Below are 27,798 nucleotides of genomic sequence, written 5' to 3'. Positions count from 1 at the left end.
ACACGGCCAAATATACTCAGCGCCGCGGACTAGAGACTCCGCGAAATTTCATTTGCGTGCGTGCCGCGATACAGTGTGTGTGTGTGTGTGTGTGTGTGTGTGTGTGTGCATTTCCGCGCGAGACCCGGCCAAATATTGATTTCCCCCGCCTCTACTGCACTCGCGCGCGCGAGCCGTAAACGTTGTCGCTTTTACGCCGAAAATTTAACTTTGAGACTCGAGCCGCGGATGCGTATTATGATTTGTATACGAGCGCGCGACGCTTTTGGACGTGGATTGTGAATGGGCGATATAGCGAGAGATTAATCGCCGACTGATGATACATATGTGAATAGAGGGTAAACTTAATTGCTTGAAAATTGAACGAGCGATTCGAAGCGGATGCGCTTGAGACCATTAGCGAGCGTCGACGCTCAGTAAAGCCAGGCGCTGTAGGACTCGTTCAGAATCGTTTGCTCGAATTACACAAGATATCGAGATGAGCTGAAGGAAAGTTTCAAGGCGTTCCTGTACTTTCCGGGGGAGTCCTTTATATTCGACTGCAGCACTGGTAATCAATATTTACTTCGTCAAAGTAGGTTAAAGAAAAAACGAGCGTTTGGGAAGAACAAGAATGTTTGCATTTATCGTGCGGATATGTTATATTATGCTACTGAAATATTTAAAAGCTTAATCGCATACCCATAATATTATAATATGCAATTTACAAATAGAATTTGAATGCCATCCTAACAGCTTTGATGAACCGCTGTGTAAGTTTTACGATTCTGGCGAATCTTTTCGGGTTAAAAACTCTTTAAAAACTGCCGCTAATCCCGACGCGTATAATCCGATCACTGCGGCCAACTTATTAAAAGCTAGGAGACTCCTCCTCTTTTTCCGAGAGCGCGTAAAAAAGATTACGAAAAGTTCGGAAAATTCGCATATTATTATGTCAGTCGTTGACAACTGACCAGAGTAAAAATATGCATATAGGTACCGAAAAAGGCATGACACGATCGACACGTGTTCGGCCCGGAGGAAAGCGAAACTGTCCTAATTTCGCCAAATTATATATCCCCGAGAACGTCGATGTTACCTCGACTTCTTTTCTATCAATAGATTAACACTGACCTTCAGATGTTTGGGCGGATTCGTGCTCGGAAATTTCACTTATTTTTTTACCCGGTACAGTAGCGCCTGCATATTTAACGAAGCCTGGACTCCGCGGCTGTGCGAATATTTATATACGACAACGGCACGAAAGGAGCGACTATGAATATTTTACAAGAAGAGGACTATTTTCGAGCTTCGTGCGATAAGGGATTCTTTTGCGTACGCTTGACGACAGTTAGATAGGGTGACAATAATAAAACAAACCTCATACGGGCCCTCGGATAAGACTATATAACATCATTCAATCAAAACTGAAGCTTTAAAATTGTGCTGGTTTTCGTGTATATATAAAGGAAACGACGGCGATAATAATATCGATAAAGCGCTTTAACGCCCACGGCATTAAGTACTGCGAGCGGAAAGAAAATGCGCGCATACTAAGGTCGGCGTGCATGTATGCAAAAATCGATATACACTCCCGAGAAGAAAGTATACCCAAGCCCTACCCACAAGTCGGAGCTTCGCAGCCGCGTAAGTAGATGCAATTGCATTTTATCGAGTCGCGCGCGATATTGCGTAACGCGCTCGACATCGGCAGTATATATAGCGCAGCGTCTTCATAGTAAACGCCCGGTAAATGTAACCCGCGCGCATACAGTCGTATAAAGAGTCGTTCTAATACCGTTTACCTATATCGCATGCCAAGACTGACGCAGGGCTGGAACGAAAGAAAGGAGCGCGGTGTTTTACGGCTCCGCCATGAATCGAAAACGCCGCTGTCGCAATAGAACGCAGAGCGAGTGCGGATCGAAAATTCAATTGGCAGCAATGAAAACCGATGAATCACTTTCGATCTCTCGACAGCTGCAGAGACTCTCGCCTCTTCTTCTTTTTCATTCCTCTTCATTTTGCTTTCCATCATCTCTAATGGTCGAGCGGTCGATGCCCCGGCGTGTACGTGCGCGTTTGCGACTAATGAATCGCGGCGACAAAACGGTGAAATAGTCCGAGCTCGCATGTATATAGTTGTATGTGTAATTGCCGCGTCGGCTACTGTAAAAAAAGCTCGCACTGGACAAACGCGTTACGTCAAACGCAAAACGTTCTCGCGCGGATCGCGATGTCGTCTGTACACACGTGCACCCAGGGCTTGGTTGCAATTACCATGATGAATCGCCGTTTTTTTTTTTGCGCGAGTGGAGCTGTGCCGCAGTGCAGTGTACATTATACCGAGAGAGAGAGAGAGAGAGAGAGAGAGAGAGAGAGAGAGAGAGAGAGAGAGAGAGAGAGACTTGGCTCTCGGCTCGTAAACGCTTTGGGAAGATTTATGCATCGGCGTTAATTCGTCGGGATCATAATAAACGGAGTCTTACAAAGTGTAATGATATTTGGAACGGCGTTTGATTTCTTTAATGAGAAAACCTTGAAAACGTCGCTTCGGAAGAACGTTATCATTCCAGCCTCGATTGCCAAAATCCAACGAATCAAACACTATGTGTCCTTTCTTGTACACAGCTACGCTCACCTCGGGACTCCGGAAAATTCGCCGAGAGCGCGATGAGATAAGTCGCGCGGCAACGTGCAATTTGCGTTGAAAAAAGATTACACGCTAGTGCGCGCCGAGCTCTCATATAATCCCTGCCTCCGCACATCAGCGTCGGTATCAGACCTTCCGTCTCGACATACGCGTCTATATATACATTCTTGCCGCGTGGAACGAATCGAATAGTTTGGAAATTCAGATTAACCGAGGCGAGGCTGTGCAGGAGCCTTTGAGAAGATTAAATCGCGCATGTACCGCGTCTCATGAAGACAAATCGAGGATTTATTGGCGTTGATTGAAACGTCTCTCGGCGTCATTATTCACGCGTGCGGGCTCTATGTATCAAGCCTCGCACAGCGATCACAGAGACGATATTGGAGTAGGTGCGGCGGGTTAAACCTCGCGCGCGTCTGTTGAGATGATAGCGGGCTTTTTATAAATGCGGGAACCCGAGAGCCGGGACCAGCTGATCGTTTGGAGTACACATTATACGCGTAGCATTGATTTGTAATTCAAATATATCCTATAGGCCAGAGCTCTTTCAGTGCATCGAACGCGACTCGGATGGGAACAGCAAAGCGCGTAAAGTTTTATCGTTCGCGGAACCGATGCAAACAGCGCGGGTGAAAATCCACTTCTCGCGAAATCGCGATACACGGAAAATATCACAAAGAGCTGAATGCAAAGTATAGAAGCGCTAAAGCATATCGTCGCTGATTTTTCTCTTGAGGCGCGCGCGCGCGCGCGCTGTCAACTCGGTCTATTGGAGCTCGTTTAGCCTAGAATTAGAATTGAGGCGCAGCTGCGATCGTATGCTGTTTTCTTCTTGAAATCTCTCTGAAAAAACTCACCCGAATTCGCCGTCAGCTGCGGAAACAGCGGCAGATACTGCTCGGCGATGATAGCGTCGGCCTTGGTCACGGTGAACCTCTCGGGCATGATGCTGACGGGAGGAGCAGAAGCGGCAGCGGCTGCCTCGTCCCTTGAAACTTCCCTCGACAGACTAACGTCTGCTCCTCCTTCGGTCCCGATCAACGCGTGAGTCTCCATGATATGCGTCAAGCAGCCTCCCCCGCACTCTTGCTCTCTTCCTTCTCCATACACGCACGAACCACGCGGGATGCCAGCGCGCGCGATCGCGAGCGACTAATTCGTCGTGGCAGCGGCTCTGCTCCTCTCTCTCGCTCTCTTTCTTGATTGTCTGCGTGTGTGTGTGTGTGTGTGTGCGTGTGCGTGTGTGTATAGAGCCCCTACTCCCGGGCGCGTATACGCGTTATATCTACACGCGAGACGGCAACGGTGCCGGTCTACTCGCCGATCTTGAACTTCGCGTGCTTCCCCTCGTCTGCTGCTCTTTTTCCCCTGGCCGATCCCGATGCGCCACCTGTGCACGCGGACACGGCCGCGACTATGCTGTTTGTTTACACCGACGAGAAAAGAGGTTGATGGAAATAGCTCGCGTGCAGGCGCTTATACCAATAATAGTACGTAGACATGCGGGCATACACAGGCGATGCATCGGCCGCGATTATTCTCTCACGCGCTGGCTCGGAATCTCGATGGATATGGATTAGATTGTATTCTTCGTACAGTCGTGGTCGTCGTGTGCGTATCGCACAAAGGAGTGTCCGCGGCAAACAAAAGCTTCGGAGTAGGGGACACGCGAGACGACGAGACGACGGCGCTTTACTTATCGCTACGGGCAGGAAAGAGCCTCGCTATGTGTTTCATATACTGTACAGTATAGCTGCAACGACGGCTTTTTCGAGTGCCATTACAAAAATATACACATCGAGCAATTACTATACCGGTTTATCCGGGAACGGGCGCACTATTCGCACTATCGAGCTTCTGAAAATACAACGACGCTCTTTTCGCCGGCTCATACACGCGCGTTTTGTTACACGTTACATACACACATGGCTGCGCGGCTCGGACGCGAATCAATTGGTCCGGCGCTTTGTTCTGCGCGCGCCGCAGTCCTTTCCCCGTCGCACAGCTGCACAGTCAACAACAACCCTTCCGCACTGGCACTAGCGTGTCTCTCTTCGAAGCATCGCACTCTGCGTGCTCCGACGAATCAGCTGATATGTTGCAGGCGTTCGCGCGACAGGCGGCGCTTCCCCGCCGGCTTGTTATAAGCATACGTGCGCTTCGCGCGAGTATTACACGAGTTCGTCGTCGTATCTTCTTTCCTTCGCGGAGCGGCTATAAGGACCGCGGCTCTCGTGACTGCGAAGCCGAGCGCGTTCGCGTGGGACTGATATAACGTCGCCGCCTGAGCCGCGCACACAAGGGAGGCCAATACTGCTGCGTGTGTTTGACGTAGTCTGCGGAGCGGGAGAGAACGATTCTGTCTCTATACGACACACGGGGAGGTGTGTGTGTGTGTGTGTGTGTGTGTGCGCTCGTGTCTGGCTGTGTGCTGTGTATACGGGGATTTTCTTCGGCTGCTATGGATATATCAGGCCGAGAGGGAGCGACGCCGACGCCGGTGTGTCGAGTATACGCGCGAGTCTCTTTTCGGGAGAAACCGTTGCGTCATGTTGTGAATTTTCGAGAAGCTCTTTTTCGGGCACTATTCCGTCGCTGAGCTGCTCGAGGATGATATTATAACGAATCGCGACTATTATCGCGATGAATTTAACTTTCACGCGCTTTTATGGCCAGAAATCCGAGCAAACCCAACAAAGACGAGTTTGTGTATGTATCTATTTACGACAGAGAGAAAGAGATTACCGTCGCTCTGTATCCAACTCTTATCTAGTCGGCTTATCGAAAATTTCTCGTGAAACATAAAAAAAAAAACTTTCCAGACAACATACAAGCAAAACGACTCGCGCTCGAAGAGCGAATGACATCAGACTCCCGAGCGTCGAATCCTCTCTGGCCCCACCCGTTTGAATTCAAGGATCGAACCGGAGCTCGAGCAAAAATACGCACAAGTCTAGTCTCATAAAAGAAGAAACACGCGACGATAAAAAAACGCTCGCTCGCTGCTCCGCACAAAGAGCAGCGCGCGCGAGAGCCCAAAAGGAGTACGATATATACGTAGAATAAACGAATGGACAGCATATATACATATATACATACGGATCGAGGGGTGTGTGTAGAGCAGCTGATCCGTCTCCTCAGCGCTACTGCGTCAGTTTCTCGTACTCGCTGCTGCGCGCGCGGCGGGTGTTGCCATCTGTCGGCATCATGGGGGGAGGGGGGCAGCACTGCGCGCGAGAGCTTTTTGCAAGCTCCGCCGGGAATGCAGGGCGAAACAGGGCTGTACAGCATTATTGATTCGCGCAGACCGCCGGGCCGGGTATCCGTAAAGTTATTTGCAAGGATTCGGAGCTGGAATATAAGGCGTGGGGGCGTGCGTTATTCGCTTCATTTTCTGTCTGGCTCCGCGCGGATGATGCGTATAGATGCGTGGCTTTTTCGAGATTCTGCAAAACGAGAAACTGACGCTTGATATTTTTCACGGGACAACTAAAAATATTTTTTCAATTACGTAGGTGCATTCGCGATCTCGTGAGATCTTTTATCGATCGCGTTAGAAGGCTGTGCGCAACGGGTGTATGACTTCAGGAAAATTTCATTAGGTGTGTCTGTGAAAGAAGTGACTAATATTCAAGCAACTTTTTGATATAGCCATCGCACCATGGCAACTATGGTAATTGGTCGACCATGTACATATTAGCTTTATTTCAGACGTCGATAAAGCTCATCCCAAAATCCTCTTCCAATACACCTAAAACATCAATACCCTATACAGCTCTTTCGTCCCGAAAGAATGGAACAAAACCGCAGAGTGCGCCTGACAAACCCAAGTTTCCAATACGCACAAGGCTTTCCTTTGTACTAAATGTGCGCCTCCTTCCTTTACGTCACCGCTATACATCCCAGCGGACTATACTGCCTGCGAGCGCGTCGGGCCGAGAATAATCGGGCAGAAAATTATTAACCTTACTCTCTCTCTCTCTCTCTCTCTCTCTCTCTCTCTCTCTCTCTCTCTCTCTCTCTCTCTCTCTCTCTCTCTCTCTCTCTCTTGTTCGCGTACATAAGGCACTATATTCGGCTCTCTCTCCCTCTTTCTCTTCGCGCGGAGCGACTTGCAGCCGAAACGAATTTTTATTTTCCCTTTCCGTCCATCGGAACGCGCGCAGCAGCGCCGAGCGCCGCGCTACAAGTATACACTTATACCTATATAACGTCGGTTTGGGCTCTCCGCGCGCAGCGCCGGCAGTCGCAACGCGACTCGCGTTTACTGCACTCCTGCGCTCGTACACTACGTGCGATATAGATATAGTGCGGGTACATGTAGTTTTGGGTGTAAACCGCGTGTGCGCGGCTTCGATTTCGGCCCTCTACGTACCTACATTTGCGGTTTTCGCGGACGCAGTTTTTCGAAGGCGATCTGCGCACACAATACGCTGATGGCCGCTGTGGGTTTCTTGGTAAGTGCAGTCTGTTATTATATTGTGCAGTAAATAGAGAGTTTTCTTTGTGCGTTGACTTTGGAAGTGGCATTATTGTACGACTGGAATGGAACTATATTCAATACGCCTCAAGTGCGCGCCGAGAGAACGATCGGCGTTTCTCCATTGTTGCTCCGAAGTAATAAAGCCTTATCTAGATGAGAACTATATAGAAAAGTTATTTTCTAACAAGCGCGTATCTGCAACAAGCGATAAATGCCGGCGACTCCATGACGTACACGCGTAGTTCGGTCTAAAATCAAAGCGACACCGCATTTTTCCCACAGGAATCCCCGCACCCCGTGTCTAACACACCAGCAGCAGTCCCCCCACTTCCGAGAGAGTACGTCAACTGCCATTTTTTAGCCGCGAAAGTACGCGTACTCGTGTGTCTGTGTGCGTGTGCTGTACTATACTGTATACAAGGGTCTCTCTTTCTCCTTCTCTCTCGCCACAAGTGGCGCTTGGCCCTATCGGAGCAGCGCTGCGGACATTCCGAGCGCTCGGCTACACTGACCAGCTGATCAGGCGCGCGCTGCACCCCTTTCTCGCGCCGGCACGTTGCGTTCTACTATATATACTCCCTACTCGCCACGATTCCTATCCCTACATAGGTATATACACACGCGGGCGGAGCAGAGAGTCCGGCTTGTATACGTATAGCGCATAGCTCCCTCTCTCTGCGCGCGCGCGTCTACACCTTCGATCGCAACGGCGGCAAGGCCCTTCGCTCCTGCGGCTATGCTCCTCTCCGTCATCATAAAGCCGCACAGTCGCCACTCGTCCTTCGCTTTTCCGAGGGTCCTCCCTCCTGCGAGTCCCTGTCGCTCGCACAGACCTCGCAGTCTCTCCAAGTTGTCACGTCTGGATGGACGTCGTTTGCTGAGGATCGACGGGAGCAGCTGCCTGCGGGAGAGGACGAAGCCGCCGCCGGAGGTAGAGGGAGAGAAAGAGAGGTAGGTTAGGCGCGTCTATATTTGTGCGGTCATCGCGCGCGATACTTAACGTTGCTCTGCTCTCGCTCGTTTTGCATTTTTAATAAATATAAACGCAAAGCATGCCTATACACTCCCGATAGTGTGGCGATTTTTGAAGCGAAGCCCGAAATCGGAGCAAGAGCCGGAGGACGCGCAGTGTCGGCTCGCATCCTCGCGCATCTCGAAATCGCAAATCACCGGCTTGTGTATATAAGGCTGTATACTGCACAAAGGGAGCTCGCTTGCACCTGACGGCGGTACGCTCGCTGATGCACACATCGGCCGCGCGCGCGTTTCTGCGCTCTCGCACACACACACACACACACACATACTTCCTAACTCGGAGTCGCAACGCTGCTGGCATGCAATAAAAGCGCTCGAGCTCGTGAAAGAGAGGGAGAGAGAGCAAGAAAAGACAGCCTTGGCGAGACAAAGGAAACCCTATCAAAGCGCGCCTGCAGTGCACGTACGTAAAGGTGTATAGGTGTGCAGCTATACAGACAAGGTGCAACCCGGCGATTGCACACGTACCTGATACTCCGTACGCGCACGGAGAGAGAGAAAGCGAGCCGGCGGCGGTCGATTTTTCTCTGGCCGGACTCTCTGCGCGTGGACATCCGCGCGTTAGGATGTTCTATACTACTGCCATACACACGCACACGCCGGAGTCCTCCGCTGCCGGAACAGGGAGACTGAGAGGGGGAGAGGGAACGGGTGTATAATAGCAAATCCGATTTGTGGGGAGAGCGAGAGAGACGACGACGACGACGACGACGACGACGACGACGACGATGACGGAGAGTCTGCGCAGTGTGCGAGTGTGGTGTGGCCTCCGACGACGACAGCGCCGGGATATGCAGAAGCCTCCTCTTCGTCGACGAGAGGACTGCGCGATTGTGGCTATTTTTTCCTCTATATAGGAGAACACGCCAAGAGAAGGAGAGAGAGAGAGAGAGAGAGAGAGAGAGAGAGAGAGAGAGAGAGAGAGAACGACCAGTTGTACCGGCGAAGGACGCTGCCTTTTAAAGACACGTTCGGAGTCTATTGAAGCATTCGCCCCGGCGAGGAGTGTCTCGCAGTGAGTAGCTCTTCAGGTGATTTTGAGATCGAAGCAATTTTTTTTCTTCCCATCAACGCGCAACTTCGCTCTGCGGTATACGCGTTATCGGTGGACTTTTCCGGCTTATCGATTGATAACGTTTTTTACGAGCTCGCTGCGGAGAGAGAGAGAGAGAGAGAGAGAGAGAGAGAGAGAGAGAGAGAGAGAGAGAGAGAGAGAATGTAACACTCGGAAAGGTCGATTTTGCGCTGAAAATTGTTGTATACGCTCGTTGCTGATTCTATTTAAAACGTATAATTTACGTCGCACCTTTGTTATTGGCTCGGTATTGCGTGCGGAGTGTGCCGCTTGATTAAGCTAAACTCGGTCGGGACGTACTTATAGTCGCGACGCTTGGAGCTAATTTTGTCATTTTGAAGGCGGTTGCCGGAAGGCGGAAAAATTTAAATGTTCGCGCTAGTCGTGAAAGGACGTGGCTCCATGTTGAAAAAATCGGAGCAGCGGCGCGATAAGCTCGCATAATGACGCGAGTGATGGTCAATTACAGTAAATTTGGTCATTTATGTTTCTCTGCTGCATTTACATCCGATTCGGCTCGTTTTTTATCCTAGAATCAGCTTACTTGCTATTTAACGTCGTAACTCGAAGCAACGACGGATGCGACTGACTAATCGGGACTTTAATAATTCTTTCTTCTCTCTTTTGCAATTCTAATCATGCAAGGATTCGACCTGATTAGAGCAGAGTAATGAGCAAAAAATAAAAAACATGAACCATAACGTTGCGCGCCCTTATCCCGACGACAGTATAAGATAGTCATTTGCGTTGCGGAAGTAAACAAGCGCGCCGAACAATTAGAGCACAGTGAAATATAACCTCGAAATAAGAAAACTGGAAAACAAAAATCCTCGATAACCTCTCGGCGCTTCGCCAATCCTTGGCACCTCTCCGCATCGGATCATCTCTATCCGGGCAAGGTAAACATTCGCCGCATCGCGCGGTATTTACGCTGTCTCCGTGACCGTCATCGGCGGCGCCTCGCGCATTCATACACTCATACATAACAGCATTCTATACTACGTTTACTATTGTACGCATGCTGTGTATATGTATACATTTGCTTCAGAGATACATATCGTATACATATAGGTGTATAGAAGAGAGTAGTAGCAGACGGAGTCTAAAAATCCCGAAAAGAGAGGGGGAGCGCTGCGTTGCACACGGCATGCTGTAGGTCCGCGGCGTTTCTGACGTCGCCAATGGCGGATAGCATCGCCGCGATAATTCGGCTTTCTCTATCCCTTCGCCGAAAAGCATCACATCAGCCACGAACGCATATACCGAGTAGATAACCGCGCCGCGAGAGTGAACGAGAGAGAGAGAGAGAGAGAGAGAGAGAGAGAGAGAGTGAGGGAGAGGGAGAAAAGAGCAGAGTGCTGTGGCTACAAGTGTACAGTTGGGGGTCCGCGTCGCGAGGAAAACAGTAGTGCGCGCCGCGACAGCAGCTGCCGCAACAAGCTGGACATCGGGCCGCGCGCAGGGGGTCGACGCACCGCCCCAGACCCTCGCGCGGACTCTGTGCTCGCTGGATTCTCAAGGAGGCGACCGCTTCCTTCTCGCGCGCGCGAGAATGAGCTCCAAGAAGCACAAGAAACACAAGCGGGAGAGGCTAGAAGGTATGAGCGCGAGACAGTGAGTGAGTGAGTGAGAGAGAGAGAGAGAGAGAGAGAGAGAGAGAGAGAGACAGAGTCAGCTGCGTGCTTCCTTTTTTTCTTCGATCAGCCCTGCGCAACGGCTTCCTCTTAGCGCGCGCATTGCTCTCGCAGTTTCCCTCGGCTTTTCACTCGTCTCTCAACATCGTCTTCGGCTACTTCCTGTCCCTTTACGCTTTTTTACCCCGAGACGTTAGGTATACCTGCACTGTGTATGTATGCGTACTATGTCGGCGCGCTTTCTCCTACCGCGTTCGTTCGCGTTCACGAACCTCGGATGCTGCTGAGGTGTAAGAGACGTCTGCTTATTTTGTGTGAAAGAACGTTTGTTTGGCTGTCCGAAATAGTTGCTGAGCTTTGCTGACGATATGGATTTGTGTTTTGGGAATGAGCGTACTTTATGAAGGAATCACTGATGTGAGCTGCTCCTTGGATATACTACTTGATTGCATTTGTTCTGAACGTTGAAATGGATGAATATAATGGATTAGATGCTGTCAACACCTCCCATGACAATTACATGAAAGAGATTTTCTCACAATGCAAGTCTATTAAGAATTTTTCTTCTTATGTTGCAGCGGAAGGATTCTATGCAACACCTGAGAAGCCACCAGCTTTAAAGTTAATCCTAAAGGTTGGCGGAAGTTGTGGTACCCCAGAGCACGTAGGTGGCGACTCCCCGGGTCAAGGAGCAATGCTATCTCAACACTACCAGCAACAGCTGGGTTTCAACTATTCAGTTACTGGGGGAGAAGGAGAGTACGATAGGTTTCTCGGGCACAAGAAACTCAAGAAAAAGAAAAAGAAGAAAGATAAACGCCACAAACACCATCACAAGGACAAAAAGAGGAAGAGAGAAGAGTCGAGTCAAGAGTCAGTTGGTGATGGGGATGAAAGTATACTAGAGGTGCCCAAGAAAATTGCTCCCATTCACCAATCACTGCCTCCTAGGCCTATCATTCCTCCCAGCAATGAACCAAGACCAGCAAATCCCATTGCTGCTAGTGGCTTATCTCCTCATAGAGAACCTAGGACCTGTGTTCTTAGAAAAATTGCAGAAAGGACACCGCTGCAACGATTATTGGAGCACTTACTTAGGTATGGTTTACTATATTTTCCACTAAAATCAATGTCTATTAAACAAAAATTGTACCAATTTCAATACTATTTAATGTCTTTTTCAGGTCAATGGAAAAACGAGATCCTCAGCAATTTTTTGCATGGCCTGTCACAGACAACATTGCCCCAGGGTACTCACAAATAATTACGAATCCCATGGATTTCAGCACAATTAAGCAAAAAATAGATGATAACAATTATCAAAACATTAGCGAGTTTGTAAGCGATTTTAAGTTAATGTGTGATAACGCGACAACGTATAATCACCCGGATACTATTTATTATAAAGCAGCTAAAAAATTATTACACGTTGGATTGAAAATGGTGACTCCTGACAAATTGAAACAATTGCGCGCGGTTTTAGTTTACATGCAGGATTTGACTAAAGATGAGCTCGGATTTGAACTTGGCACTGAAGATCTGGTAAGTCCCGATATTCATATAACTGAAGAACAAATAGAAAAGGAACGAGAGCAAGAAGAACAGATGGAGGAGGCTGAAGAGTTGAGGAAAGAGACTCAGAGAAAGATAAGATTGGCAAATCTGGGCAAATTTGAGGCTATTCCAGACGACCTTACCCCAGAAGAAATTTTAAAACAAGCACGCGGGGCGGCCAAGTCTGCCGCAGAAAAATTAAGTCTTAAGCGCGTCGGTTCCAAAATGGGATTCCTTAGACAAAAGAAAGACGGCACGACGAGTCTACAGATTATTGTACCTGGCGACGGAGTCATTCCTGGAACGAATCAGAGGCCTGTGTCCTTAGGACAGTTAATAGGAAAGTTAAGCCATGGTACAGGTGCCTTAGCTGGATTTAGGGAAGATAGAAGGAATATGTCAAAACCAGTGAAGCCGTTATATTATGGGGCCTTTGGATCATATGCTCCTAGTTATGATTCAACATTTGCCAATCTGACAAAAGAGGAATCGGATTTAGTTTATCAGACTTACGGTGATGAGACTGCTGTACAATATGCAGAATCTATCCTTGACTTTACCAAAGACTGCGACTATACCCTGACTATGGTAGATGATTTATTAGATATTTTAACAAATGGAGATCACAGAAAAACAAAGAAATTCCTAGAAGAGAAGAGAAGATTAAAGGAAGAGGAAGAAAAGATTAAACATTTGTTGGAAAAACCTATTCAAGATGTAAATCGTAACATTCCTCCAGTTGAGAAAGTTAAAGTAGATATAGATCAACTGAAAACTTTGTCAGATATTGGAATTGACATTAACTTCTTAGAAGGCTTAGGTAAATTTTTCTATTTTTTATCAATAATATTATTTCTTATTTCATATGAATGATAAGTTTCTCAAATTTCTAATATGTATTATTTTGATTTTTACAGAAGATGATTTGAAGGTAGCAGAAGAGCGAGAAGTTCTGCAAAATCGTTTAGATGACACATCAAGCATGCTGAACAACCTTAGACAAACCCAGCATGATCGTCTTTCAGCTCCTCCACCTTCGCATTTAGCAAATATTCCAAAAGCATCAGAAACAGAGGCCAGCCTTGCTGAGAAAATTACGGAAAATTTAAGCAGTATCGCGAAAAAACTGCCACCATCTGCAATTGCACCTGTTGATGGCTTAAGAAAAGCTATGGGAATAGCTCCACTTGGTGGTCCTGAGCCAATGGAAGTGGAACCAATCACACACAATCCTTCAATCGTCACAGAAAACGCGATAATTCAAGAAAATGGTACAAACCAAGAAGCAAATAATATGCTGCCAATGTCTATGTCATTAGATTTGAACAGTGTCAGGCAAGGGCAGCTACCCATTCAAATGGTTCTAGGGCAAAATCAAACTGCATCCATACTGAGTGCAACAGAAACATCTGGAGTTAACGATCTAGAGTCTGAACTTCGAGAGTTCCTGGAGAGTGACCCAACGTTAGGGCACTCGCCCCTTCATGATGATAAAACATTGGAAGACATTCTGTCAGAGTCTTAGCACGTAATATAGTTATTAACAGATAGTCAATTGGATTCTTAAATTTGAAGAAAAAAAAACTGTAAATTTGTTTAATATGTAAGTTTAAACTATAAGACTAACCTAAATTTTAAAAAAATATACAGATGCCTTTGATAATTAAAAACTGCTTTTACTATTACTAATAAACTTCCTTTTTCCCTTGTTTATTATGTCCGAAACTTATAAGCAAAAGTTCAAAATGCTCTGATACCCCTATAATTAACCTCAATCACGAGCAAAGATCAATATTTGTAAATGTCAATAATATATTCATTGTTAAATAAACAATATCCAACTCTTACCTCGTATATTGTGTTCAGATGAGCAGTTGAAGTAAATTCAGTAATTTTCGCGTTATTCGCTTATAAGCATTTACGATTTGTTTGACAGCACACACATACTACCGAATGACCGATGATGCACACTACTCGCGAAATAAAATACAACTGTTCCTAAAAATTGACGTTTGTAAACACTTCAGGTCCTATAACTGATTTCCGAGAAATGCCGAAAGGATATATATATATATATATATATATATAGGTATAGCTACCGGCATATGCGGGTAGGTGCACACTGCACACGCAGCCGAGTTCAAAAGTGTACGTTAGGAGTTCTTAAAGTACTATGCAAGTCTATTAGTTTACCATTTGAATAAACTGTCATTAGCAACAAATTGTTAAATAAATTGCAACTTTTTCGTTCAACTTTTATTGTTTACAACAATAACAAATAAATAATTGTAAATATTTCCAAAAATCAATCGAAAATCCTCAGTTGAGTTTGCGGTATCCAGATGGCGTTGATACACTCCGGCTGTTTTGTATATACATAATTCCACGCAAGTACGAAAAAATTGTTGACAAACAAGCGCATGAATTGATTTTGCATCTAATCATTATTATTTAATATAATTTAGTAACCGTATAAGACTTTGATGAGCTCAAATTTTGAGTGCTCAAGTAGTTTTAACTTTTAAAACTGTATAAGTTTACGTAATTATCAACGAAGACTGTGCTACCAATGTCTGGGCCAATGGTTTTATGTCAACTATGGATGGGAGGCGTGAGTAGATGAATTTTTGCATTTTGCACTCTTTTTATTAAGATAACCATGATAATGTACACTCATAAGTTTTCAAAATCTTTAAATGGTCATATGTAAGTAACTAAATGAGAAACAAAGACTCTAACCTAAAAATATGTGTTTATTAGCATAGTTTATAAGCGTAGCTTAGAATAACATTTATAAATGAAATGTTTCCCGACGTTGATAAAAAGTAATCACTTTCTGCTGAACGCGTGTCGAGCTGTAATGTTTATATTTTCAGCTTGAGCCATACATGACAGAAAGTTTTGTTATGAATGCATTTCACAAAATGGGCGAACAGCCACAAACAGTTAAAGTTATGAGAAATCGGTATACAGGCGAACCAGCTGGTTACTGTTTTGTACATTTTCCAACTGATGAAATGGCACTTGATGCCATGCATAAATTAAATGGAAAAATCATTCCAGGATCAAATCCAGTAAGTTTTATAAAAAAAAAATAGAGAGAAAATTGATACATTTGCTTTTTATCGCTTTCTTCTTATACTGCACCTTCCTAGTTGATAGTTGCTTTTATTTAGGTCAATAAATTAATTCATTATATACAAATATTTATTAAGAATTTATTATTTATTATTAAAAATCCCATTATATCCTTAAATAATTAATTACCTATAACTTATAGACATATATCTTTATTTCAGTTTATAAATTATTATGCTTAATGATGTTATAACAGTCAATAGTATTATGTTGTATAACACTAGTGATATTTGTCTTATAAAGAATAACAGTGAATAGATTAATATATCTGAATTCTTCTGTCATTTTCTTTGTCTACAGCAAGTAAGGTTTCGATTGAATCACGCCAGCACAACAGGAAAACCTGCAGCAGAGAGGGAATATAGCATTTGGGTTGGAGATCTTTCAACAGACGTTGATGATTATTCATTGTACAGAACATTTGCTGCAAAGTACAATTCTATCAGGACAGCTAAGGTAATATTGGATAGTTCAGGCTTCAGCAAAGGTTATGGTTTTGTTAGATTTGCCAATGAAGATGAACAGAAGGACAGTTTGGTCACCATGAATGGGTATAGAGGTCTTGGAACAAGATCTTTGAAAATTTGTAATGCTGTGCCACGTCCTTGGAACAAAGTGTCAGAGTAAGATAATTTTCATTTTTACATGCTGCTGGTCATTTGAGAAAATACTTATTTCAGAATATTTTAGAATTAAGAAAGAATTAGAAATTTTTAATTAGTTGAACTCATATAATAATTTTTTTTTATAAAAAGTCATTACAAAAAAATCAATTTCATTGTCTAAAGATTAATCCAATATTAGAAATCAATTATTTATGTACACTTCTTTTCAGATATGTTACTTCATTCAAGATATAATTTACTAGCTTCTTTTCTATGAAATCTGCTAATAATATTTTTTAAAAATTCATGAAGTTAATTTAATTTTTTTGAAGATTAAGCAATAAGGTTTTTGACAATTTTCAGTTAACTTTTCAGCTTATTCTTTAAGTTTAGCACTTCCAAATATAAAATATTCTGAAATTGATACAATCCCAATTAAGTTTTTTTTACAATTATTATAATTTTACAGTTCAAATTCTGCTCCATCATCCTCTGACTATGCATCAGGCATGTCTTCCGAGTCTTATAACTACTATGACACATCTTCATACTGGAACAGTTATAGTGCCTGGCAACAAGGTTATTATGAAAGCGAACCAACTTCAGATGGATATAGCAATTATACATCTGATCGTAAGCCTGAAGAAGATGAACTAGAACTTATCGGTATGCACCGAGCATTTATTATTAAACTGTACAGCTTTTTTGCGATAATGATATTTCAGATATTAATCTGATTTTCAAATACAATACATTTCATTAAATTCTAGATAAAAATAATGCGAATCATAAAATGGCGCTGTTATATTCTATAATCCATTTAAAAATCATCACTATCCCTGGTGGAAATCTCGTTTTTCTTTGACAACTTTTCATTATCTGTTTTAATAACTAATTTTTATTTTAAATTAGTGTAATGTACACATTATTAATTGTGAATAAAACTGTTTCAGAGCATTCAATTCCTGTGGACGTTGACAAGTTAAACAGAGAAATAATTGAACAAGATTACAACCTGTGGGATGCTTTGGAGAGTTCAAAGTGGATTCCCTGTGATACTCTAGAATTATGCTATTGATATTGGGATGCCACATACACGTAAAAGTCATTAATTGTATGAATACCCTAAAAGTAAATGGAAGGGAGAAATACTTAACATCGGAAAAACCAGAGACGAAAAATAACCAGTTCGAAGCTCAATGCTAATGTATATTTTTCGTCTTCATTTAAAGCATAATTAATTGCTGCTGTACAAAAAAATTTATTTTAAACTTTTCTACTTATTTCATTATTGTTATCGTCAGTCTCTACGTGTTATTATATACAACTCCCTGATGATCAATATTTACTTCCAGCTTTTACTTCTCCACTACATTATATGGTATTTTTCATCAATTTAAATATGATGTATTTATTCTATACATAGCAAGTTTGTACAATAAAAATACAAAATAATACTGAGAAACTGATGATTTCAAAAATTATGAATCATTGTAGATTTAGTTATTTAAGTATTCATCTATAATAAGTAATCTGAAGACATTGCTCAGGATAAACATGGTACCAATAAAATCTTCTTTAAATGGTAAACAATTTATTTTTCTTTTGAATAGTACTTCCTTCGAAGTAAAATTATAAATAATGTATATTATTACAGTCTATGTGTAGCTTTAGTGGAATGCAAATTTGCAAAATGTACACCCTGGAAGTTTCAAAAAATTGATAGAGTCTTTGGCTAAGATTACACGAAGCCCATCAGGTTATTGTAAGAACACAGCTTCTTTGTACATATATTGATAATTTTTTTTTGTTTTTTTTTTCAAATAAACCTACAAATTAAGGCTTCTACCTAGTCAACAGCAAAATTGTAGCAATGAAAAATTTTCTCAACAAAATTAATCGTTACTATCGATATTTATCTAATGATAAAGTTTATATTTAAAAGGAAACCTTATGACGTAATATTAATTTAAATTAATTAATTATTAGAATAAAAATTATAAATATAATTACCGTTAAAAGTTAATTTTATATATATATATAAGTAGTTACGTTACGTAAAAACGATTCTTTATATCAAAAAATATTATTGTAACGACACATTTGTTAAAAAAATTTCTTCTTATTTGCCGTGATAGTTCAATTAGAGTTTAATATTATTCATTAGTTATTCTTCAGCTTGTATCAAGCGAGATTTCAGCTGGTAAATTTTCTTTATGGCAGGTGTAACTTGACAGTAGCCTTAGTAAAATATAATTGCATATGCCAGTTAAAAAAACTAAGCGCTTTAATAATCTGTGGCACTACTCAACGGTAAAATTCGAATTTTTTTTCTTTCAATAACTTACGCATGATAAGGCTCTATTATTACCTTGACTAAAAAAAATCTTAGTCAAGGTAAAAAATAATGACTCCTGTACAGAGCTTTTCACGAGCTCACGGTACGTATAAACCTTTAATCTACGTGATCTTGGAATATCAGCTTTACATATCCTGGTGATCCTTCTAGTGGCACTGCACAAAAAGGACAAATTGCAATATATCCATTCGTACCGTGTGGTATTGCAACTTTTTCCCAATATCTGAAAGATAAATATGCATCTTACTTTATCTGGAAATTTTTAATGAGAAATTTCAGCTGTGTTCGATTACGTACTTTACAGTTTTTTCAGTAGCCATATGCCCGCATGGACTAAATGCATATGTCGGTGGACCACTGTCGACATAAAATGCGGGCTCAATTCCCATGCAAAGTTTAACGATAGGTCCGGCGACTAAGCACATCGGACATCTTCTCGTAGCCTTGTCTTTTTCTTGGCCCCAGTCGTGGTGGCCTTGCACATGACCGCACTTGAGATAGACGTAGGGCTGCTGCTGAGCCGACTCTGACGCAGCTTTTCGAGGTATGACCAGCGTGTTCAAGCCAACAGGACACTGCGGTCTACCAGCGTTTATGGCATCCACTAGCTCTTCTAGATCGTGCTTTGTCTGAATATATATCATAGTTTTAATGCACTTATTAAAATATACGAGAAAAAAATACTTTTTGATAAATGGATTGCCGAAATATTAATGTATAATTTATGTTGAATGGATGTTGAGAGGATTTCGCGATATGCGAGTGTGATGAATCACTCAACTATTATGACTATTACCATGATAACAAGTATTTATTTCGTGGTAGTGAAATACTTACAGGTGATTTCGCAAGCCCTTCAGCTGATCTCCATAATAAAGTAGCTCCGCACAAGTCTATAAGAGTGCCATCCTGCAAAATGTTGTTTTCGTCCTCGACAACGTTGCCCTTTTGCTGAGCACTTCGACTCTCCCGAAGTGAAAATACGCCGCCACCTACACTGACCTCTCGCCAGTAGCCGCATTGCGCTTCACCACCACAGAACTGCCCTCGCGGATGCATAATCAAAACGCCGTTAGTTGTCAGTCCATCTATCTCTCTGTTTTCTTGCCATTTAGTGGCTTTTTCCTGTCAAAGAAATATTATTATTAAAATCGATATTTTACCTTTTAGATTTTCAATTATCCGATAAACGTTTATATACGATGTATCTGTACTTATTTTAATGATCTCACCCCTAGGAAAATATTTCTGGAGCTATCAAAACCAGCTGCGTAGATCCTTGCTATTTTTGGGTCAGAACGATCAGCGAGAATCCGACATGCAAACCTACTAATGGTACTCTGGGCTACTCGTCCTTCGCTTGCGGCAACCACTTCACTACCACCGGGATAAGTGTCCATTACGACGAAATCAATGGGAGATTCCGATGATCTTCCAATCTATTTTCAACAATCATTAAAATTGTTTCTAGTGTTTTATACGAAAATGTTAATTTTGAGATTAAAGAAAAGTGCCTTGCCTGGAACATATCTGTATCCTCATCTTCGGTGTACTCTACAATCACAGCTTGCGTTCTGGATAATGTATAGGAGATCGAGTGCTGTTTTGTATTTAAAATGGCTTGAGAGCAGTGAGGCGTTTTGACAACATAATGCTTGCTACGTTTAACACCATTAGGCATAGGTCTCTTATATAAAACAAATTTACTTCTTCTTCTCCCGCGATCCCCAGGTGGAAGATATCCATTGTATCTGGATAAGAAATAAATGGTTTGAAAACGTTTGTTTTTTCCCAAAATTATAGTTAGTGGGCCTACACTTCGTGGAGACAAATCAAACATGCCATGCATACTACAATTTTCTTTCATAAATGTTCATAATAATCTTAAACCTTATTAACAGTTGATTGCTTAAAGCACTTGATTTTTCATCAATCCATTAGGAAGTTAAAAGAGCAATTGTATGCTACAATATTAAGAAATGAATAGTCTGGCTTTTCACTTTACATACTTTACACATTTCACACTATTCTAGGTAATAGTTTTACAGTACTACAAATTGGATTTCTGATCCAATTACTGACTAGTCAGCCATTCAAGCCTTCAAATCCTTTCTTGGTGATTTTTTCTCAAGAAGCCATTGACCACAAGCAAAGAAAAAATTGGGTACTGATTTATGTAATTGAGTGCAGATTTAAAAAGATAAGTATGAAGTATATAATTATTAGACTGAACATTTTTTTGCAATTCAATATTACACGCTAAGAAATAATTTTCTCAATGGCATACTTTAGATAAAGATAATGTGGCCTCTACATTTTTTCTTTATGTACTTAATAATATGGAAAATGTCAGTATCCTTTTAAGATGTGACAAAAGTTAGCATAGCTATGTGTATTTTACTACAGAATATAACAGGATAACAGACTCTTGATTATCTACATTTCTTTCAGATAAGATTCCAATGACCTTTCGACTCAGAGTGACAATAGAAAGGTAAAGCAATTCATTTTGGAGAGCAAACATGAAACTTTTACTAGAGTTTGCTTTCTTGGCCTTTAGTTCTTACCCAAGAATGACTAGTTCTCCATATTTTACAGCCTGTTTGGGCTTATCATGGTGATGACTCTGTGCTCCATGGGGATGGACATGACTGTGACTATGACTGTGTTTATTATGTGGACTATGTGGTTGGCCAACAGCCTCGCCCTCTTCTACAAGAAGTGGGCTTTCGCTGCTGCCGTCTGACCTGAAATTTTGAGAGAAAATGCATTAATCATTATGTTCTTGAACATTTTAAATAAATTTTGAAATACTTTGTTGCCTATAAGTAAGCTAATTGATTCATAATGACAATGTACTTTAAATGTGATTAAATCTAATTTATTTCTGAGTTTTAGATGGAAAATAAAATTCACAAATAATTAATAAACGTAGTCAAATAAAAATATATAAGGGTGTTACATAAAGCAGTTATTGAGAAGTGTATGCACCTATAGACATAAGATGGATTGTTCAGAACACTGTAAATAAATACTGATTCACTGAGATCTTACAATAAACATGCTTTGGTAGTTTTTTTTTTTATGGCAAAGACAAGAACAGTGTGATGATGACACTTAGTGTAAAGCTTTGACTCTTTCAGTGTTTATCTATAATTGACTTTTTAACACTCTTTAAAAAACATGAGTGCTATTAAGTTTGCTAGAAACCTTAAAATATGTTCATACTGTATATTTGCAAAATCAATTTGGTATAGATAGATTACATAAGTACATTCTCCTTTCTAATAAATCACTTGTCTGCAGCAATAAATTAGAAACACCTACAAAGAGAAACAAGCAATATATTTTATGCCTGTGACACCGCTGCTACATATATAGTTTTATCAAACAAACCAATCGACCATAAATTTCCAAATATACATGTGTATGTATATATGTAGCTTGAGTGCATATGTAGCATAGTTTCTATTACCATACATTAAGATTCTCTCGCAAGACTACTGCTATCCCGGCATTATCCTTTGGTTTGGAAATAGCCTGACAATGAGTTTAGACAGTCGAGTGCAGCCTTGACAAAACGAATGAAGCTTTTGTCATTGTGGACAGAGGCACACGGTCATGCACTAGTGGCTACCATGAATAACATTATTACTTTCATTGTAAAAAGTTTAGAGTTAAAGTGGAAATGAAACTGTTTCACAAAGTCATAAATCAAGGAATTCAAATGTTCGATTTCAATTGCAGTTTAATAGCAGCGACAAGAGAAAATACGAGGAGAAAAACAATGATTTTAAAAACATAAATGACAGTGTAACAAGTCTTAGCAAATGACTTGAAGAATGACATGAAAAGAATTCTACAACTAACAATAATCCTATTGCCAAGTATTTGATTGCATTTCTACACACGTATATTTTACACATATACTTGCATTATATTTCAACATGCACTGACTAGCTTGTTTGCTAACACAAGCTCTTTATTTATCAGCCACTTATTAAAATTATCAGTATCAATTAAATGCAATGGCTAGCAAAGTTAGCATTGTTAGATATACAGCTGCTGCACTTGTACAGGATCAGGATCTCAGGCTTCCTATTGCATCCCGTGGAAAAAACGTGCTTTCGCAACGACCAACAGAAAAGGCTACAGAAAAAAAGCATTATCTCTATCGCGGGGAGAAGCACCGCACAATAGAGAGCGGTGTTCCCCCGAGAGAAAGAGAAAGAAAAAAGTCGTTCGCGCCGATCAGCCGTGCATTTTCGTGATTGCCTAGTAACAAATCCAGACCGTCGGGAAAAGCTTCGAGCAGCCAACTATGTACGATGAAAAACGAGACGGGCCTCGTTATGGTCTCTCGAAATACTGGAGCAGTGGCGAGAACACAATATATGATACGTTGAGATTTCGGAGCAGTCGTCGCTCCGAAATGAAAAGAAGGCGAGGAGGAAAAAAACAAGCCGCGGGGAAAAGGTATATAACGAAAGAATAAGCCAGAGCGACAGCTCGAACGAGAGCGAGCGAGCGAGCGAGATAGGTAGGTAGACAGACAGAGAAAGAGGGAGAGAGAGAGAGAGAGAGAAAGCGAGATGCAGCGGCGGCGAGAGTATAGAAGCATAGCAGCAGCAAGTGAGCAAGGCGGAAGGGCCGAAAATAGAAGCGAACAAGAGCAAAACAGAGAGCGAGAGCGTTGGAGGACGTTATTTATTCCCTTCGTACCGTATGACCATTGCGGGATCCGTGTTAGAGCCAATTTTGCCGCGACGATCGACGCACTCCGCGGGAGCCACTTTGATCGACGTCGTCGTCGTCGTCGTCGACGGCGCCAGGCGCGATCCTCGGCACTCGGCGATGGTGATGCTCCTTGCTCCTCGCTAATGCTGGACAACACTGCACTCGTCGTGCCAGCTGCAGACAACGCAAATCCTCGCCTGCGAGTCCACCTTCTGTGCGCGAGCTCCGCTTATACGCACTTCGCGATCTCTAAGTATTCGCTGGTTGGAATTCAGTGCTGCAGCAGCTGATGATGACAAACCCTCGACATTAACGCGGAGGAGCTTCCCTCATAAGGACGGCCGGCAGGGAAGTGCAGCTCGACGAGCATGTTCCATGACAGCAGCCGACTCTCTCCTACTGTCCTCGAGCGAAGGGGTAGCTTCTACTCCGCACTGCGCTGCTCTTGCTCCCTCGGGGGCTGCTAAGTACTGCTTCTTCTTCGGCGCGCGCGCGTCCTCCTTTTTCTCCTCTTCACCGAGCGCGCGTCGTTTCGCTTTGCGCCGCACCGCCAAGAGAGAGAGAGAGAGAGAGAGAGAGAGAGAGCGAAGAGCGAGACTCCAAGTGCGTCTGTAGTCTGTACACACGCGAGGGCGCAGCGGGGGAGGAGGGAAGCTCGCGGTACAGCCGCAGAGAGAAGGAGAGATGCCAACAACTCCCGCGACTATGTTGCTGGGCTAGCGAACGATGTACAGCTGGACTCTCTCTCACTAGTATACCTACGACGGCGACGGGCAGAGAACGCGAAAACCAATTGTTTTCACGACGCAACCAGCATCGCGCACGCACAAACACGCGTATACTTCAATTCGCGTTCATACAGCACACAGGAAAATAATATTATATATAGATAGGCGAGACGACGAACGGTGGCGGCACTATATAGCACTGGTGCGGCGGCGTTAAGAAGAGAGGCAGAGACTCAGAGAGTAGGCGGCGCAGCGGCGGCCAGGGAAAAACACAATGGGCAAGAAGTATATGTATAGGTACGTGCGGGACTGAGGAGGATGGATGATGTATTATGTGGCGCAAAGCGCGACGACTGCCGCGCGAGCGACGGCCGAGCTGCGAGCTACCTTGAAACACTTCGAGATAGAGGATATAGTAGCTCTGCGCGCGAATAGAAACCTTGACATCGCGTGGGAAACGCCAGGCGTCGTTCCCGTCGTCGTCGGCCAGTCGCGAGAGGCGGGACTTTACGAATACACCTTGCACACACATTTCGGATTTTTTTTTAGTAATGTATTTACAAAATCGTTACATCGTGGAAAATTACAGTTTCACTTTTCTCTTCCCTTTGCTTTGTTTTTTCTTTCGTTATAAAATATAACTTCTTACGCGCTATAAACAATATGAATTCGATCGTTCGACGCCCGCTTGCATAGGTGTGTATGAGCGGCCATATACATCGTTTCAATTTTCATTTTCGTTTGTGCCTTTGAAAATTCTTTCCTATTTACACGTGCCTATGAGATTAGTTTGCCCTCTTGGTCTGCCATGCCGACCAGAGGTTGTAGGAGAAGTATAAAGTAAAACCATGCACTTGAGATGCAGCCAAGATGAATCCGTACCACAGAACACCATATGGAAGATCCTGCAAAGAGTGATAGAGGTGAAAAATCAGAATCAAGCGATCCAACCATTATTTCAAATGGTGTTTCACTCGTCTCACCTGCCACATGTGAATATTTTCCGTTTCGCCAGTTGAGAGGTACTCGTAAACATCCTTAAAGTAGTATATGAAAGCGTACAAAATTGATCCGAAACCCAATACGGTGATGCCAATCATGTACTGCTGCAGGGTCTTGATTCTGTTTTTTCTAACCGCTGATAGGCCAAGGAATGATAGAATCAAGCTTGTGCACCATATGTACTCCCACCACAAGGGCTGCGAAAAACAAATTAAAATTAGAATGCCAGTAGCAGCAACAGCCGCTTGAAAAGCAATCTATTGTGCATTAAACAATGTTCTACCTGTGGTACTTGGAGCTCTTCTATTTCTAAAATAAATATATTCAAACGGTCTAAAATATCAGCTGACAATTTGGCCAGCATAACGAAGAAGAGTATGTAGTGAAAAAATATACAGTATTTCAGTCTTGACTTGTTCATGGCACTGAAAACAAATAAATCATAATGATCAGGAGGGTGAATCGTCGTTGTTGTGAGAAAAAATATGTTGTCCAAGTAGGCACATAAGAGCGAGAGAGTGGCCAGAGCTCAAGGCAACAGGCATTCGTCCCGCGCGACTATTACAATGCAGAAATCATTGAATAATCGCGTTAAGGAAGCGGAGGTGCGCTCCGTTTCCTTATTGCTCTCCGATATTTTGTCGATAGCCCACCTATTCTGATAATGTGGGGCGACTCTCTGTCTGTGCTGGAAGTCGCTGCCGTCGGTGCCGAGGGCCTGCTGCATGGTCACTCTCGATGCCATCGCTGCTGCTGCTGCTGTTGTTGTTTTATCAGCTCGGCTGTCTGCGGATGCTCGAGGGCGTACCGATGCACTTGTCAGATGAAAATATTTTCCCTAAAGACCGGACAGCTTTCGAAAGAATACCGAAATCCAAGGTAACGCATCCCACTGACTGGCTGTCCGTATACTTGTGCAGTACTCAACTATTTTTAAACGTGTAACGAGCAGAGCAGCGGTCTGCTGCTGCTGTGCTGCAGCTTGTCGTGTCGTTCGTGTGGCGGACCTTCTACTGTATGTTCTCTTGGCCACGGACTAGGCTAAAGACGATAGATGCCACGTATTATATCGTGTATATATATATATATTTCAGCAGACGCTACTATACCTATACTGTACCCTGCTGCACCATCAGTGGCCGTCGCCGCGTCATCCTCGTGCGCGCACATTTTTTCCAACAGCTGTTTCGTAACTGCGAATGTAAAAATTGCCGTTGACGCAAATTTATGGTTTTCGAGAGACAGAGCTTTTTTTAGATACCCATCAGCTCGGAGATCACTGAGCATTCTTTCAAGTCATTCACGAAAGTTGCGCACACCCGAAATGTCAGCTGGCGCTGATGACCGAATGAATGTTGATATATTTATAACTTCTCAGTATTATTGACACTGTTGCATCCGCATTCTAATAATCTGATATCAGCTGGTTTTCTTCATAACGTATCTATCTAGAAATTTTGTGTTCGATACTTTAATATTCAGTATTGTTGAGAGTTTATGTAACATTTTAACGTTAGAGATGTCAACAAAATGTAATTTTTTGCAGAAGAATTTAATACATTTATACATGGAAGTTCAACAAGTTTAGTTCTTGAAAGTTAAAGCGAAATATGAATTTTCAAATTCGAGTCACCTGCTGCTTCCTTTTTTCCCCAGCAGACGTCTCTGCTAAGTGAACGAACTCGACGAACGATTGCGCTCTATACGTGCTTATCGAGTTACAGGCCTGTGGATCACCGTGTGCTAAAGAAGTTTTCTGCGAGTTTGAGGGTTCGCTGTGGCAGTAGAGATTTTGGAGCTTTGATCAAGCACTAATTAATTCCGAAAATGCTGAACCTGATCCTGCGACCCATCGCACGCCGTGCCATCCAAAAAGGTAACGCTTTCCGAGCAGCTCATTTCGAGTTATATAATTGATTCTGGTCCTACTGCACCCCTGCTCTTATGCTTGTCTCGTCTACCACGCAAATAATTTGCCTATTATTGATGAAAGTGTTGATGTTACTATTCTCTGCTTAATTTCAAAAAAATTGGAATCGAGTCATTTTTTAGTAGTAAACATTGCCATAACGTTTGAGATTACACAATGTCGAAAATGTTTCATTATTTGTGATTCTCTGAAGATTCAATTTGATATCGTTGGCTACAAACTATTGCATTGCTTTATCATATAACCATCTATGAGTGTGGTCTATGATTTAGTCCACAAGTAATCAAAACAACATTTTAGATGCTATGTTGTTGCATATCTCCCAGTAATATCAAATATTCTAATAATAAAACAACATTTGATGTAGGTGCTCAACAAACTCGTCTTGCTCATCATGAGAGCAACTTCAAGTATGTGACTCTCGACGAAGCATGCCATCCACTGGGTCCATGGAAGGAGAACTTTGAGAAGCAGCAGAGAAAGTACAATGCGCACCTTGTCATTGGTTTAACTATGTTTATTGGAACCTGTGTAGCTGTAAGTGATTTCTATTAATATAGTCAGGGAGTGCTCCTGATTACACCCAATTAATAATTTATGTGTCTGTTGTAAATTTTCAGATCAACAGGTTTGAACTCTTATTCTTCAACTATGCTCCTCCCACACCAAAGCAGTAAATAACAATACACAGTATCAATAGCCAAAATTTCATAGATATGAAACAAGATGTTGTCATTAAGTGATACATACAATTACTGTTGCATCTTGAAAATAAGCTGGAAATTCTGGCTTTATAATGTACATCTTATAATTAATAAAAGTTATTTGTAAAATAAATAATTGTTATTAAAGTTTTGTGTCTGTTTTAAAATGCTACATTATTACT

At 42.7% G+C, this 27,798-nt stretch overlaps 6 protein-coding genes across 17 annotated transcripts in view; 3 read left to right on the top strand and 3 right to left on the bottom strand.

Annotated features, from left to right (window-relative positions):
* The window catches only part of LOC100116848 (solute carrier family 12 member 4), a 147,668-nt gene extending 143,857 nt beyond the window's left edge, over positions 1-3,811 (bottom strand). For 2 of the 3 annotated variants that reach the window (XM_016987985.3, XM_008210249.4), the window contains exon 1: positions 3,490-3,811. In XM_016987985.3, the coding sequence (XP_016843474.1) occupies positions 3,490-3,688 (199 nt within the window). In that variant the 5' untranslated portion in view covers positions 3,689-3,811. The remainder of the gene's footprint in view (positions 1-3,489) is intronic. The other variant, XM_008210248.4, reaches the window with a different exon arrangement.
* Positions 3,812-4,616: 805 nt separating this feature from the next.
* Positions 4,617-14,247, top strand: LOC100116878 (bromodomain-containing protein 7). Of its 8 annotated transcripts, none has more exons than XM_003426854.5 (4): positions 4,617-7,089; positions 11,438-11,957; positions 12,044-13,233; positions 13,331-14,083. In XM_003426854.5, exons 2-4 carry the CDS (start codon positions 11,554-11,556, stop codon positions 13,936-13,938), a joined length of 2,202 nt encoding a protein of 733 aa, XP_003426902.1. In that variant the 5' UTR covers positions 4,617-7,089; positions 11,438-11,553; the 3' UTR covers positions 13,939-14,083. The 8 variants fall into 8 exon arrangements, with proteins under 8 accessions (XP_003426902.1, XP_008208468.1, XP_008208467.1 ...); XM_008210246.4 differs by lacking the exon at positions 4,617-7,089 and adding an exon at positions 7,800-8,066 and having other exon boundaries at positions 13,331-14,247; XM_008210245.4 differs by lacking the exon at positions 4,617-7,089 and adding an exon at positions 8,503-9,165 and having other exon boundaries at positions 13,331-14,247.
* A 499-nt stretch (positions 14,248-14,746) lies between these two features.
* On the top strand, positions 14,747-17,746 carry LOC100113884 (tRNA selenocysteine 1-associated protein 1). The gene is made up of 5 exons (XM_001604687.6): positions 14,747-15,024; positions 15,290-15,487; positions 15,852-16,174; positions 16,626-16,822; positions 17,110-17,746. The coding sequence occupies exons 1-5, from the start codon at positions 14,983-14,985 to the stop codon at positions 17,232-17,234; spliced, it is 885 nt and encodes a 294-aa protein (XP_001604737.1). The 5' UTR covers positions 14,747-14,982; the 3' UTR covers positions 17,235-17,746.
* LOC100116921 (protein pellino) lies at positions 17,345-24,355 on the bottom strand. Its single transcript, XM_008210255.4, has 7 exons — positions 23,238-24,355; positions 21,083-21,262; positions 20,035-20,266; positions 19,748-19,954; positions 19,353-19,640; positions 18,813-19,144; positions 17,345-18,738 (listed from the first exon to the last, which is right to left on the bottom strand). Exons 1-7 carry the CDS (start codon positions 23,246-23,248, stop codon positions 18,612-18,614), a joined length of 1,377 nt encoding a protein of 458 aa, XP_008208477.1. The 5' UTR covers positions 23,249-24,355; the 3' UTR covers positions 17,345-18,611.
* LOC100113951 lies at positions 24,001-27,763 on the top strand. 2 transcript variants are annotated; one of them, XM_016987988.2, is made up of 4 exons: positions 24,001-24,277; positions 26,707-26,858; positions 27,280-27,449; positions 27,533-27,763. In XM_016987988.2, the coding sequence occupies exons 2-4, from the start codon at positions 26,810-26,812 to the stop codon at positions 27,587-27,589; spliced, it is 276 nt and encodes a 91-aa protein (XP_016843477.1). In that variant the 5' UTR covers positions 24,001-24,277; positions 26,707-26,809; the 3' UTR covers positions 27,590-27,763. The 2 variants fall into 2 exon arrangements, with proteins under 2 accessions (XP_016843477.1, XP_032455715.1); XM_032599824.1 differs by lacking the exon at positions 24,001-24,277 and adding an exon at positions 24,436-24,528.
* LOC100113920 (protein jagunal) lies at positions 24,519-26,395 on the bottom strand. Of its 2 annotated transcripts, XM_032599822.1 has the most exons (6): positions 26,244-26,395; positions 26,092-26,175; positions 25,636-26,023; positions 25,266-25,407; positions 24,964-25,179; positions 24,519-24,885 (listed from the first exon to the last, which is right to left on the bottom strand). In XM_032599822.1, the coding sequence occupies exons 3-6, from the start codon at positions 25,725-25,727 to the stop codon at positions 24,766-24,768; spliced, it is 570 nt and encodes a 189-aa protein (XP_032455713.1). In that variant the 5' UTR covers positions 25,728-26,023; positions 26,092-26,175; positions 26,244-26,395; the 3' UTR covers positions 24,519-24,765. The 2 variants fall into 2 exon arrangements, with proteins under 2 accessions (XP_032455713.1, XP_032455714.1); XM_032599823.1 differs by having other exon boundaries at positions 26,103-26,362.
* Positions 27,764-27,798: the final 35 nt, after the last annotated feature.

This window comes from Nasonia vitripennis, chromosome 4 (assembly GCF_009193385.2).
Source record: "Nasonia vitripennis strain AsymCx chromosome 4, Nvit_psr_1.1, whole genome shotgun sequence".
In the NCBI taxonomy this organism is placed as follows: domain Eukaryota; kingdom Metazoa; phylum Arthropoda; class Insecta; order Hymenoptera; family Pteromalidae; genus Nasonia; species Nasonia vitripennis.
This window is presented reverse-complemented; position numbering and strand designations above follow the sequence as displayed.